At 43.2% G+C, this 15,405-nt stretch overlaps 1 protein-coding gene across 4 annotated transcripts in view; it reads right to left on the bottom strand.

The window, feature by feature from the left end:
• The window catches only part of ptch1 (patched 1), a 52,294-nt gene extending 45,152 nt beyond the window's left edge, over window positions 1-7,142 (bottom strand). For 3 of the 4 annotated variants that reach the window (XR_013812064.1, XM_079742071.1, XM_079742073.1), the window contains exons 1-3: window positions 6,907-7,142; window positions 5,419-6,294; window positions 3,972-4,164 (exon numbers count right to left, since the gene is read on the bottom strand). Coding sequence is in view for 3 of the 4 variants with exons in the window: in XM_079742071.1 (XP_079598197.1) it covers window positions 3,972-4,164; window positions 5,419-5,589 (364 nt within the window). In the remaining variant the exon portion in view is untranslated. The remainder of the gene's footprint in view (window positions 1-3,971; window positions 4,165-5,418; window positions 6,295-6,906) is intronic. The other variant, XM_079742072.1, reaches the window with a different exon arrangement.
• Between the last annotated feature and the right edge of the window lie 8,263 nt (window positions 7,143-15,405).

Here is a 15,405-nt window from a genome sequence, read left to right as displayed (position 1 = left end):
GCACCAAGGCCAAAGGGGGGGTATCAAGTGAGGTTTTAAATAGTGCGGGCCTCTGGTCGATGAGCTCAGGGCCCAAAGGGTCTAGCCTGTGGCCCCAGGTCTCCACATCCACCCGCCCAGGGGCCCCCAAGCCCTCAGACAGTGGCCCTTGAGTTAACATCACAAAAGCCCTTTTGCCCCCGCAGAATCACAAACATATACATAGGCCGAGTTCACCTCACACAGAGATGTAGCCTTCTGATTTGGAGTTGAGCCCCCAAGTTGAATCCACGTTTGAATACGGTGTCGGTGAACAAAAAGACCCGCTTTGATATAGTCTCACGACAACCGCCTGGCCGCTCGGTGTCTACGCTACAGCTGTGGCCCAACCACAACCTCATGCTCACCCCAACGCTATACAACCAACCCCAGGCTCATCCTGCACTTCAACTGCAACCCCCTGCCCACATCTTTAGTCTCAAGGCTCCATTTACTATCTAGCTGTCTCACTTCTACCTCTACCCCTCTCTCTCCCTCCCTCTTTCGCTCTGTCTCCCTTTCACCATCCCTCTTCCTCTCTTTCCATTTCTTTCCATTAATTTCTCTCTCTCTCTCTCTCCCCCTCTCCCCCTCTGTCTCTCTCCCTCTCTGCTACAGGAAGGCCAATGTTTACGTGATACTGTTTTAATTAGAGGCAGTCAGCGCTGCTATTTTCTTTACAATCTGACCTGTGTTTGCCTTCACCCAGAATGCCATTGGGATGGGTCCACTTTCCATTTGCGGGCCAGGAGGGGGAACCATAAAGAATGAGGGGGGGTTCCCGCCTCTATGTCGTGGTGGGGGCCGTGGCGAACACTCGTGGCAGGCCATGAATTTATTAAATTGATTAATTCAAATTATTATTCTTTTGAGCATTGATTTCAAACGGCTCGTATGATGGTGTTGAATTTCTTTGTTGAACTGTGGAAAGACACAAGGAGACGCCCTGATCTTTGAGCCTGTTTGAACGGCTTTCCTCCTTTGCATTTTTAATGAAAACATTTAACACATTCCGCCAAATACCTCTAGGTTGATCACACTCTGGTTCTTTTTCCTTGCATTGGTTTGCGAAAACAGCACACCCCCACAGAGAAATCAAGATATAAATCATGAAATGTCAATGTTTTTGGCTCCCATATGTGGACATTGTGGCAGCTTTGCTTTGCCTTCACTTTATCTTCCAAATTGAAAATTGAAGTAGCATGTAAATGTGTTCCCCGGCCAGCGGGCATGGGCTCTGACAGCCTGCCCGTGCACACACACAGATGTGGCTGGTTACCAGCCGCACACGGGGATACTATCATAAGATACGCGACCGCACCAAAACCGCAACCTCACGTCTTACATCATTGATTCCGTGACAGTCCTTTAAAAAAAGGGCAAACCACACTTCTTGCACACAAGATCTGCGTGGACCATCGGGAAAAAACAGCAACACCAAATATCATCTCCTGAACATTGAGCGAATGTTCTGAACCCTCAAAACACGCACCCACCCACACACACAAAATCACACACATTCTCGGAGGTGAAGGAGGGGGGGGGTCTCCCTGTTTGAGACGGTGCTCAGCTCGACCGATCACTCTCTGTCGCTTTGTCTAATAAACACAACTTCCTGTGTGCAGAGTGTTTATAAACAGTGCTGAGTGAGCTCCGTGCAAGGACAGACGTTTGTCCAAGCAGGCTTCAGGGTGAGGGGGGGGGGGGGGGTATAAACGTGATAGGATGTGAAAATACAGGCTCACTTTTGTGGATAAAGAGAGAGAGAGAGATTGTGTGTGTGTGTATATGTGCATCTGTGTTTGTGAATGTGTGTGCATGTATGCAGAGTGTTGGATACATGCTGCATTGTGGGTCTGTATGCACGTGTATTGCGGTGGACACGCAAGTGTGCAATTGGGTATGTGTGGTGTGTATATTGGGGTATGTGTGTAAGTGTGTATGGGTGTGCCTTGCGATCGAGACGAGCTATAGTGTGTGTGTGTGTGTGTGGTTGTATGTGGGCTTGTGTTAGTGTGTTTGGATGTGCGTTGCGGTGGACACGCGCTACAACGTGCGGCCCACACAGTCTCTGGGCCAGGGTGGGTCCTGCTTCTCCATGGGTTGCCTGGAGGGCAGGTCCGGATGAAACGCAAACAGTGGTTTGGTGTCCTCTCCTTAGTCTAAGCTCCGCTCGACCGTGGGCCAGCAGCGTGGCCGCGGCGAGACCCAGCACAGCGCTCCACTGTCCAGGCAGCATTAATCTATCCCTCAGCTGCGCGGGCTAATCTAAACAAACAGATCTCTCCCTTCCAACATCTGGAACTCCTCATGTCCAGAGACCTAGAAAACCACCAGTCCATTCTGCCTTTCTGCCGGAGTGTGTGTGTCGCAACCATGTGTGTGTGTGTGTCAGAGAGGGAGAGAGAGAGGGAGAGAGAGAGAGAGAGAGAGAGAGAGAGAGAGAGAGAGAGAGAGAGAGAGAGAGAGAGAGAGAGAGAGAGAGGACAAGCTTGTGTGTAACTTTTTTGGCATGATACCGTGAGACATATCCCATCAATGTTACACACTATCTAAGAGAGTCCAGACCTAGTTAATCAGAACTGTGTGGTCACTGTTTCAATTATAGTGAAGATTCTGCTGTGGTCAGTGGCAAGGGAAATCACCACCATAAAGCAACATTATCCTGTATACCCCAGTTGAAAGCTGATATTTTCCTACGAGGGATTTTTACCACCCTTCACACATAAATGGTGATGTAGGTGTTTGTTGATGTTGCGTAAATGAAACGTGAAAAAATGTCGTCAAATGTACATAAATAATGACCTAGAATTATTAATGTTAGTTATAACATTGGTATAAGTCATAATAACATACGTTCTATCAGAATTAGATTTTATAGGGGTGCAAAAACTTGTAAACTCGATAATAACCACAGTGCAGAGTTTAGCTATCAGCCTTCGCATAGCTGTCTCCTGCGCATGCGCCAAACATTAAAACAAGATATAAAAGAAAATATGTAAATAAACATTGCACGGAGTGAACGACCCCTGGAGGAAAATGTTGATCAGTAACTGAATCCGGTCTTCAAAATGTAACGCTGAATGATTTAAACATGTCTGGAGGATAGAATGACAAAGTGAAGCGAGCAAAACTTAAACAAATCGAGAATGAGGGTGTTTTGTTGTGAATTATTTCCCTTTGACAATCACTATGGTAAATCACAAAAAACTGCAAATAGGCGCCCCATTCATGACTTCAATAACAGCCTCTCGCCCATAGTTCTGGAATGCAGTAGATCAAAGGAACAAAAAACCCGCTGCCCCTTTGCGTTAGCCTAGACCTAAATACCGCCCATACACAACACGGACCAACTCCGTATTTGTAACAACAGTATTTATTTTCTTTACGTCGTTCCAAAGAAACAGTGGTGAACCAATCCATAAACATGAGTTCCTGTCCGCACTCCGCTTTTTCCCTTCAGCCAGAGACAAATCTTTTTGGAAAGTTGAGAGCTGTCCAAAACGGGACCACACACAGTCTCTGAGCTGTGTGCGGATCACATTCAACTGCTGGGGGCAGACACACACACACACACACACACACACACACGCGCGCGCGCGCGCGCACACACACACACACACACACAAGCACACACACAAGCACACGCACTCACACGCGCGCGAAAAAATGGCCGCTTTGAGAGAATTTCCTTCCTCAGAGCTACTCATGAGTTTAATTACAACTTTAGTTTTAGTTAAATGATAATCCCTTATCGAGGGAAACCATGCGTGCTCATTGGATAGCAGAGAAACAAGTGTTTTCTTTGTGTCATTATGAACAATTCCCAAAATGCCGTCTTGTCACCTCGCTCGAACATTGAAAAATATTAATTTACTTTTGTCAAGAAGAATGCATGGCATGGGCTACGATTAGAAAAACATGCAATGAAAATAAAAATAAAAGTTTCTTACCTTCTACCCAAAGTTTCTCCACGTCCGTCTCCAAATTAGCTGCCCGTAATCCAACGGCGAAAGCTCCGAATATCATGAGGCCCACCACCAAAAACTTTCCGCAGTTCTTTTGTATGTGACAGCCCAACCTAAATAATAGTCTCTGGAACTGCGCCCTCAGCCATAGCGGTGCTTTCCTCCCAGTCGCCTTCCCCTGCGACGAGACAAGATGCCCAGGTTATTATGGTCAATCAAAAGTCTCAACTGAGGAACAATCAATTCACAATGCTTAACTGAACTGGAGGTAATTTCGCTGCCTAATATGCTAATGTATCCTTATTAAATGTAACCTAAACACTCATATGTAATACTGTATGAACAAAAACAATCTAACAACAATTTAATACTAGCCTATAAGGTAGTTATAAACCACAAATAAATAATAGGAATAAACGGAACACAAATTAATCTCAGTGCATCGCCCCTATGGTTGCAGGTGTAGAAATGAATGAGTTTTTTTAAAGTCTTGGCCAAAGATTGACAATAGTAGTAAGCCAGAGGACATGGTGGGCTGTGTTAGACTGTGGCTGGGCCAGGCCTCCAACGTGGAGGTAAATCAAGATAGTTGTCAGGGCAGCATTGTTTGGGGATTTTTCCAAAGCACGACCCCCCAAATACCCCATAGGCTCTACTACAGCTTTCTCCGGGGAGGGGGGGGGGGGGAACAGCAGGGATGTGTATAATACACGGTATAGCCGGAGAGAATAAGCCGTCTCAAGTGGTAGCCTGATAATAACAATAATGCGATGAAAAGGCGTATGGGATGGGACTATTGTGCGGCCGAACCCCACATGCCACACATGTCCGTTCCCATAGAGCTGCCTGTGGGATCCCGACCTGGGAGAGGAGTAGCCATCACTGAGGGAGTTACGACAACATTTGTGAACGGAAGAGGGCAGCCACATGGATTTCGCTTGAAGCGAGGTGAACGGCGAACCGAGTCGCATAGTAAGGGACATTATAGTGCAAGGTTTTGGAGGGCATGCTCTTAATTACTATAGTGTATGTCCAGATAAAAACGTGTTAGGTTGAGTATGGTGCGAGTCTGGAACACGCTGGAACTATAAGCTTGAACGTTTTGCACGCGTTGCCGTTCACCGTCCAGGGACCGTTATAGTGGGCAAAGTTTAGAAGCTAAGTAGCTCCAAACTATTGACGAATAACGTAGCCGTAGCGCCCTTTTCAAAAAGCGATCGCACTCATTGAGAAATCTGCACGAGTAAAACCCAACCAAGGAAAAGGTTTACGGCAGGCTTGTTTCAGACCCCCGTACCTCCACACCAGCACTTTCCCCAGCTATCCCGTTACCAAGCAGGACAACTTGGGTTATAGTGATCCACTTTAGGGGCTACAAATTAAAGCAAAAGACCTGTCAACTTGGCTTATAACAGGACGTATAAATAAGCACCTCGGATATCTGCTCCAACGCAAAGCCCGCATCACAGTAACTTGGTCGCTGCAAATACTCCAAATCCAGCGGCGCGGTGCGGGCATAGTTCCCCCTGGTTCTCCGCGTTATCCTCGGCCGGTCGGGCTCTCTGTTTTCCTGCTCAGAGTATGCATTAGCGGCCGAGGCCATGTTGCGGAGACTGCGCGAAGGTGATCGTTTTCCACTTTATAATACGTCCCCGAATACGTGTAGAGATATCCCAAGGCAACAAAGTTTCACTCTCGGTGATCTCACACCCGTGAAGTACTTCATAGTCCTGTTGGAGACGGCGAGTCAAAATCTGCGCCTTCCATCCCAACATTTCGCGATCCTGGGGTCTCCACCGCCTCGTACATTCACCGTGTGTCCGGAGTAGTAGGTCGTCTCAAAACGCGAGCTGAGCGAAGTGCTTCCCATACACAGAAACGCGGCGAAGGAGCGTCGACAAACGTAGCATTCTGCAGGCTCTCTGTGGTCTTCCCCTGGGCCGAGATTCAATAGATGAGAAAAAAGAGCTCTCTCCATTTGGAGGCAGAGGAGGAGGGGTGAAGCAAAGAGAATCAAGATCCCGCCTCTCGGGCTGTCAGATTGCTGGACTTTCTTGCTTCTGATTGGTTCCAGCAGGGCAAAAATTACTCAGCAAACACGACTATTATTAGCTGCTTAGCAACAGCTCACTAAAGTAGAGCGACCACCCAGGCAGAGAGCCCTCGTGTGTGCATCTCAAACTTCAGGGGAGTCTCGGGGAAAGCCAACCAATAGTCGACTCTGCGGCTTTCCACATTGCTTAAAGGAGCGTTTCTCAGAGAAAAGACCAGTGCAGTGCCAGGTACTCGCTTCTGATCGGCAAGAGGTCTGGTGGGATATGAAAAGTGAAGTTTTAACGTTTATTTTCTTTGTAGCGCCACCATGATCGTACCAGTAAAGCCTCCGATTTCATCGGTTTTTAGGGAGGTCCTACACCTCGTCCTACGGCGTCAAAATGAAATGGAGTCACGATACAAACACTATCACCCTTACAATTAGATTAAAATAGAATGCGTTCCATGCATTTTATACATTACATGGCATGAAAATACTTTCAATGGTAATTTAAGGTTATTATAAATATTAAAATAAATATTATTACATCCTAACATATTATATATCTTTTATCAATTTCTTTATTTTAAGTGTTATTATATTTCACGTTTGTTTAAAATATAACATTATGTTTTAATATATGTTAATAAAAAGCCGACATATTATTAAACCATTTCAAGTGGTTGAATATTGCAATTGAACATAACTGATGAAACTGCATGAAGCAACTCTGTGTGAAGATGATAACTTTGATCACAATAACATTTAACATTTACACATCAGTTACACATGTTCTTTCCTGCAGGATGAAATAGGGTTGCCACCGGTAGAAAATAATCCCACTTTGTCAGCCGCTTTGTACGACGCCGGCCAAAGATTTCTCACCTGGTTTATTAAACCGTCTGCACGTATTAACAGCCCGTCCACCCACCGGCTGCCTTGGCTGCCAGTCGGCCACTTACCATATTCCGTTTGGGGGAAGGTTCTCCTACGAATCAATAATATCCGTCCCCCGTGGACTCTGAACCTTGTCACTATGGTAAAGATGAAAGAGCGCCTTTATAATCGCTAGGAGAATAAAGGGTTGAACGCGCCATAATCCGTCTTGGTTTTAGGCATCCTGCGCAGAGTTGGAAAGAGTTCACTCACAATTACATGCCTGTTGCTATTAACCAGCGGCGTCCTGGCCACGTGGGTGTACCCTTTTGCCCATCACGTGATTAGCCTAAAGCTGTAAACACGGTCAACCCAGGCACAGCATCATCTCTAGTGTCGATCTCTCACACACACACAAACACACACACACACACACACACACACACACACACACACGCAAACACACACACACACGCACACACACACACACACACACACACACACACACACACACATACACACCCGCACACACACACGCACACAAACACACACAGGCACACGCACACACACATACACTCATGCACACACACAGGCCATTACTGAAGCATAGTAAGGAGACAAAGTTGTGTATTGTCTTTTTAGCCATTGCCGAGACATCCTATACCAAACTGTACCTCCACCCCAGGTTATTCTTTTTGCATTTCTTGCTGAATTTGAGTTTGGCCCTTAATGGATGACAGGTTTTGAATCTGTTATACCCCCGGGGGAATATACATTGTCATTGCAGGATTTTACCTATAAAAGGTGGGCCCACGGCTCAGGGAATGAGTGATAATCAGCATGCTGAACGCAAGGCATTGTTGGGCTTGTAGTAACACTGTAGGACTCCATCAAAGAGTTGTAGGTCATTGTGGAAACCTGTAGTCTCTTCTTCAAATACTGTGAAGCCCTGTAAAGATATGCCAGTAAAATGCTCTGGGAAATTATATTGAAAGCATCTGTGTCAACTAATGATATACGCATGCACATAAGATGCCAAAAACACCCTCGACCAAACATGATCATCCTTTTATTTTTTGTATTTACCTGCTTCGGTAATGTACATCAGATGGACCACTTGTTTGCCGCAGTTTAAGCATTTTCGCTCGATAATGAATGATTGCCGATGCCACTTGCACCTGAGTTGCGGAAATTAAATAATCACGAATTGTCAGGCATTTGTATTTTCTTTCTTACATTATGTTATTCCAAAATTCCCAAGTGATGTCGCAAAGCTGTAAATCGTTCATTAATAGGACATATGGCTTTCACAAAATGTTTTAATTATCTAGTTACCACATGAGTGTTGCTGAGTGGCTGTGTATTAATGTCACATGTATACTCACATGTTTAGCATACCTTAGGACCGCCAGTCCGTCCTGATGCAAGTCAGCTGGACCGCATCCACACATTTTATTGTGTGCCAACCCGCACCTGTGATCAATGTTTGCAGTTACGCAATTCTTTGAGTACTTACGACAACTTACGATCTCACTTTGCATAAGCACACATTATGTTTTTCCTTTTTATTTGGTTCATGTTTGTCGCTGTTCAACATTGAATATGTTAAATTTGGAAAATGTTTTCACAGGTCTTCACATTTTATCATGACACCCACACACACCCACACACACCCACACACACACACACACACACACACACACACACACACACACACACACACACACACACACACACACACACACACACACACATTTATTTGTGACATTTTTGCAGGCCGTTGATGTTGCGATATAATGTAGCACAAAATATAACCAACAAAAATAACTACTATATAAATGCGTTTTTAGATAATACATGAGTTTCTGCGCGAGCGGAAAACCCAGTCGACAATGTAACAAATTTCTGAGCGCATAATATAATAACATTTTGCCTATAATGTTACAACGTATAACATTCACCTGTAACGTAATGATAAAAGCATAAACATTTCCTCAAACACACACGCGCGTGTGTGTGTTTGTGTGTATGTGCGCGTGTGTGTGTATGCGGTGTGTATGTGTGTGTGTGTGCATGCGTGCGGAGTATGTGTGTGTTAGCACGTGCTGTGTGTGTTTGTGAGCTGCAGGCTGCTTGGAACATGCGCACTGACCAACATGAGTAACTTGTGCGACAGGCCTGCTATTATATAGTAGTACAATTCTGAGGATTCCTCTACTGCCTATTCTACTCTTTTCTTGTGCATCTTTTTTTGTACTTTGTTTCTTTTGTGGCACAGCTCTCTCTGAGATCCGTATGGTTTGTTTTTTTTCCAAAGAGGAAAGGAGACAAAGGCTTCAATAAGGATCTAGTAGAGTCGGGCATCTGGCCCGCAATGACCTCATCGTCGACCAATCAATTCTCTGACCCCTGGAAGGGATTCACAACAATCAAGACTCACGACTGGCCTGCAACCAAGTGAAGGAGATGGAGAGGGTAAAATGCCCCGGTAAGCCATGCACTTATTCATATTTTGCTGGTGGATTTTTTTGTTCGAAGCGGTTTCTTAGTGAACTAATGAATGTTGTAAAGAGTCTCTTCTGATAATGCTGATACTCTCTAGGTTCACTGTCCGTCTCTAAATGGCTGATAAGGTTATCCTGACTTCAAATGTGTTTAAATAAAATACTTTTATGTCATGTACATTTTGCATTTGTTATGCATTTATATGCAGCCAGTTTGAAACCGTTTCTAATTGATACCTTGAATGGATTTAATATAAATAAATAATTAATGCAATGTAATTACAGGTAAGTATTTTGACCTGTGAACATACCAATAAGATGCAAATCCCTTGTTGGTGGCATGGTTATGAATGGATGGGATGGACAAGCTGTTATAGCTTTGTGAGTGAAGCTTCATGATAACACACTCATAACAGTTTAAAACTATCTCAGGGAACACATTTGAACATTTGGTCAAAAAAAAAAAGGGGAACACATTGAAGGAAAGAATGCAAACAAAGCACACCTCTTTATTGGAAACGAATGCACTCAAGATCTTAAGTAGGAAGGCCCGCTCTCTTTCTAACTCTCTCTCTTTCTCACTCTCTATGTCTTCTTCTTCTCTTTCTATCTCTTTCGTTACCACCCTACCCAGCACGCACACACACAGACACACACAGACACACACACACACACACACACAAACACACACACACACACACACACACACACACACTCACACACACACAGACTTTTGACATTTTATGTGTTATCTAAAAAATTGGGTTATCGGATTAAATATGGTTACATCTGTATGTGTGTGTAAGTGTGTGGGTTTTTGTGTGAGTGTGCTAATACATCAAAGGGCACCGCAAACACACACGCAGACACCCTCATGTGCACACAAACAAACAACATTCATCTGACCCCCCCATGCACAAACACACGCTACCCCCCCCCACACGCACACACACACACACATACACACACACACACACGCACACACACACACACACACACACTCACACACACACACACATAATCACACATGTGTGCACACACACACTCACACTCACAATGCACACACATCGTACAAGCACGCACACACACACACACAATCACACATACACAACCAGGTACTATTTCCAATCGTTCTGCCAAGTCATAAAACGAACCATCCCTTTCTTAACGTCAGCCCAGCTGTGCGCCCCCTGCCCCATCATCTCCACCCCCATCCCACCCCGCCCAGGGCCCGTCATGGCTGCCAGTGAGGTGGTATGGGGCTGAGCGGCGAGCAGCGATGGCCTGCTGGGATGTTTATGTTCCAACCCAAGGTTGGCTTCAATCTTACCAGCCGCTTGTTTGACAGCTCACAGCACCGCCTGGCCTCTGTTTACCTCTACCAATATCCCACGGCCTTTTGTATCCACAGCCTGGCAGCTCAGAGGGAACCCAGAGAGAGGAAAGAATCCCGCCCCTCCCCTCACTCACTTCCAATCTCCCCCCCACCCCCACTGCAGCAGTGTGAGGTGTATGATATCACACAATGTGATATCATAGGAAATGCTATAACTCGATTAGAAGAGTGAGAGGAAGGATCCTTCTTTCATTTGCATTACACGGTTCTTTGAATTATTTTGAGTGTCTCGGCTCTCTGGATTGTAAACAATGTTAAGTTTGTTTTGTAAAATCCAAACATCCCTGTTTGACCAAAACAACAGATGTAAGAAAAAGAAAAGGGATGTTTGTCTGTGTGTGTGTGTGTGTGTGTGTGTGTGTATGTGTGTGTGTGTGTGTGTGTGTGTGTGTGTGTGTGTGTGTGTTTGTGTGTGTAGGTGTGTGTGTTTGTGTGTGTGTGTGTGTATATGTGTGTGTAAAGTTTGATTTGGCAGGACCTCACAGAAAATAGCAAATACGCTTATATTCGACATATTCCTCATATGCATAACTTGTGGCTACATTTTTCCGAAAAGAGTAAACAGGTAGGAATGAAAAAATCGGTGAAAGAGAGTCAGCGAGAAAGAAACTGAGAGAGAGCGGGAGAGAAAGAGACAGAGAGAGAGGGGCCAAAAAGAGGCATGAATATGCTATGAATATTAGTCACATATGTAAGAGAACATCCAAAGGGCAACAGCCTTCACTCTCTCTCTCTCTCTCTCTCTCTCTCTCTCTCTCTCTCTCTCTATATATATATATATATATATATATATATATATATATATATATATACATACATAGAAATATATGGAATAGACAATGTTGGAGAAGGCCGGTATTTAGACAAGGCAGTGGTCTGTTTTGTAGAATTGGCTTGAGAAGTTGTAATTCTTGGACACGAGTTTAGTCTCCAACGTTAACAGGAAACCTGCACTGCCCTGAATGTATACAGAAGGACCTCAACAAATAAGCTGTATGATACAACAGCCACAATATTTCCTCTGAAATAGAAAGAAAATAGGAAGAGCAACAAAGAGTTAGAAAAAGACCCCCAAAATAGCAAGGAAGAAGATTGAGACACAAACCCTTGAAATTATACATCGAGAATATGAGGCCTGTACTGTGTTTCAATGTTTTCATGGCCTACATATAGCCATGTCAAGACACTTCACCAGAGTTTACATTGCCAGCAAAAAGCCAACAAAGCATTTCTTCTTATTCTTGGGGCCTATTGGAAACAGTGACATGTTCCCCTATAAATCCCCACTGGAGGCTTCCGTTAACTCATCCAAACCTCTGCTTTCAAAACAAAAAACACTGTGCCCTTCTTCTACTTGTTTTTTGTATTTAGAACTGGTACAAACATCCATTTGTAAAACAAAATCATCACTTTTATTAAATACCTACTCTTTTTCATTTATCATTCATGAAACTTTTGTAGATCTTTGTTCTCTGCAAAAGCTGCAGCCATTCTATCTGTGAAGGGTCTTTCTCCGCGCATAAACAGTTATTTAACCCTTCAAAAGGAGTCCTAACTAGACCTAAACAGGGCTGTTCTGGGATGTCTCTCTTGAATTAAAGGATAACTTGATTTTATAAATGTTAAAATTGCACGCGTATGTAAATACTTGCAGCAAGCAAGACTGCTGTATTCCTTCCTCCGAATGAATGGAAATAAATGGAAAGCATCAAAAGTTGACAGGTCTAATCGTAAATCTACCACGGGGGTATAATCCCTGTGAAGATTAGTTTTTGGGGAATTTGATTGACAATCACAAACTCTTGCTTTTCACAGGACAAAGTTCCTCAAACATTTCAGACAACAAATCAAAGAGTTTTCCATAACCAAATAATCCTAATAATAAGCATGAAACAGCTGTAGCCAACTGAATGATTTATGTAGAGATGGAGACATTGTGGACATGTGCACTGAGAAATGTGTGCGTTGTGTGTATGTGTGCGTGTACGCTTGTATTAATGGGTGTGTTTGTGTGTGTGTGTTAGGGATACATTGTATTGATAAGTTGTTTCTCATCATATTAAAGTGAGGGATACGTTGTATTGATGAGCTGTATCTCATCATATTAAAGTAAACTGTAAACATGTGGCAGGTTTACTGTGTCCAAGATGAGCGAGGTATAATAACCGCACCATGCTGTGTCATTTGAAATACATTCATTTAAAATCACTAAAATATATATAAATATAGAAAGAATATATTGATGTATTCAATATATACAAACACTTTTGTTGCTAGCTATCTTTCTGGCACATGGGTACCCTCTCAACAATTTCTCTCTCTTGGCTGCCAAAATCTGTTACTGGTGGTGAATAGTTCTCAAGCTCATTTGCCGCTTAGACTCCAAGTAACTGTACAGGAGCCCATAGAGGCCACTAGGGACCAAGTGCAACAGAGTTTCTCTGTTCAGAGGAGAGAAACAGTGAGCAAGAGAGCGAGAGAGAGAGCGAGAGAAAGATAGAGAGCAAGAGCAAGAGAGATCATGTCTAAACCAGGTGAGCTCCGGGATGTGGTGAGAGAAGCAGCCTAGGAGATTAAATGAGGATGGAAGTGGTGACAGTGAAAATGTCTAAAGGAGCTTCGATTCAAGCGAGTCATGAAGTGCAAAATGCTTCTTTTTCCCTCCTTTCCTCTGATGAAATGGTTGAATGTAAACACAGCTGTGTGTAATAGAAAAACATTTATGGCCTGCATTCTAATTATTGCTTTGACTTACTGTCAACTGCCAAGGGCTGTTGTGTATACACCGAATGGAGCTGTTAACAGCTCGGCCCAATCTGTCTTTGCCTTTCATGGAGAAGGTGCTCACAATCACAAGGCATTGGCGCAGTGAAAGGATGGTATTATTTGGGATTACATTATGGATATAGACATTGGTCTGATGTATTTTGGTATATTGTTTATATTTTTTAGCGTTGCACTTTTGTTAGAGTCTCATTGAATTCCTGACAGACACATGATTTGTTGTATCATGTGTCATTCTATATTATTTCATGAGTACTTTACATCCTAAAAATGTTGAAGAAATCTAACCTTTTTTACATTTGTGTCATTTTGAACGAATAAATGTGTAAATGCTTTTTAAGAAGGTAAGAAAAAGTCTACATTGTACATGATAAAAAATGCAACCATACTGCCAAATAATTTTTGACTTTGTTATAAATGTCCTTACTTTACATTTACATTGTTACCAAAAAATAATCCCAATTTGCTTCAGACCGTAAGTCAAACTTTCAAATCTGTTTTTAGACTTTAGTTTTTAGAGACCTCAGCAGATATGTACATCTACTCTTTGGGGAAGGTAAATTGAAAATGCGCCCACCACAATGCTGGACTACAGCCAGAGAGACAGTATCCGTGTCAACAGACACATAACCCCACAACCCGGTATCACGAGATGTCGTGCTCATGCGCACGAAACGCGTTAATCTATTGAATCGTGTCCCAGAGTACGATTGTTCGACTTTTTTCGTGAAACGCATCACGTAATGTTAACCAATGCATTCTGAATGCACATCCTTCACAACTATATTCTTCGTCATAACTATCAAACCAAACATCCTTCACATTCGCCGAGCGATGATTATGAAAGTAAAATGCACATTTCTTGCTAAAAATGTTTACATAAACACTTTTAATTGCGTAACCCGCCATTAAAAGCGTCTATCCGTGACGTAGTCACGGATAGACACTGCGAGCATCTTTCCTATTGGATAGTTTTTAGGATATTTTTCTGTGAAAATGGCGGACATACTTTTTATTCTGGGTGGAAAATATGATATTTTAGCATAGTTACGCCATTAAAAGTGTTTATGTAAACATTTTTAGCGAGAAATGTGCATTTTACTTTAATAATCGTCGCTCGGCGAATGTGAAGGATGTTTGGTTTGATAGTTATGACCAAGAATATAGTTGTGAAGGATGTGCATTCAGAATGCATTGGTTAACATTTCGTGATGCGTTTCACGAAAAAAGTCGAACAATCGTGCTCTGGGACACGATTCAAAAGATTAACGCGTTTCGTGCGCATGAGCACGAGATCTCGTGATACCGGGTTGAACCCCAACACATTTTCCACCGGCCCGCCAGTCAGCATTGTAAAAATTCCTTCAGCATTTGGACGATCTGGATACAAAATGCAATCACACATGAGTAGAACTGCTCTACCATCCAACCCCCAAAAAATAAAAATAAACCACACATTTCCGTTGTTGTGCAGATTCACTACAAAATAGAAAAAGACGGTCACGTGACAAGGTTAGTAAAAAAGATCTTGATTGAGCTACAAGCTAACTAGCATGGTGCAATGAGTTAGGAGATAGCTTTTTAAATATACAACTATAATGCTCCCACTTCCCACCTCTAATGAGCAACTAAGGCATCAATTGTAGAAAATCTTTATATAATAATTATCTGACAAATCTACATTGAAACAGACTACCACAATAATAAAGTATATTTTGGAGCCAGTGCTATAGCCATTCCCATTCAGTTTAACCACTTCTTCAGCTTGGTAATTTTCCATGAGCAAAGACCTGGATAAAAAGCCTCCCTTTCATCTTTCTCTCT

This window comes from Pollachius pollachius (assembly GCF_949987615.1).
Source record: "Pollachius pollachius genome assembly, chromosome: 1".
NCBI classification, from domain to species: domain Eukaryota; kingdom Metazoa; phylum Chordata; class Actinopteri; order Gadiformes; family Gadidae; genus Pollachius; species Pollachius pollachius.
Note: the sequence above shows the minus strand (reverse complement) of the source record. Positions and strands in the feature narration are given on the sequence as shown.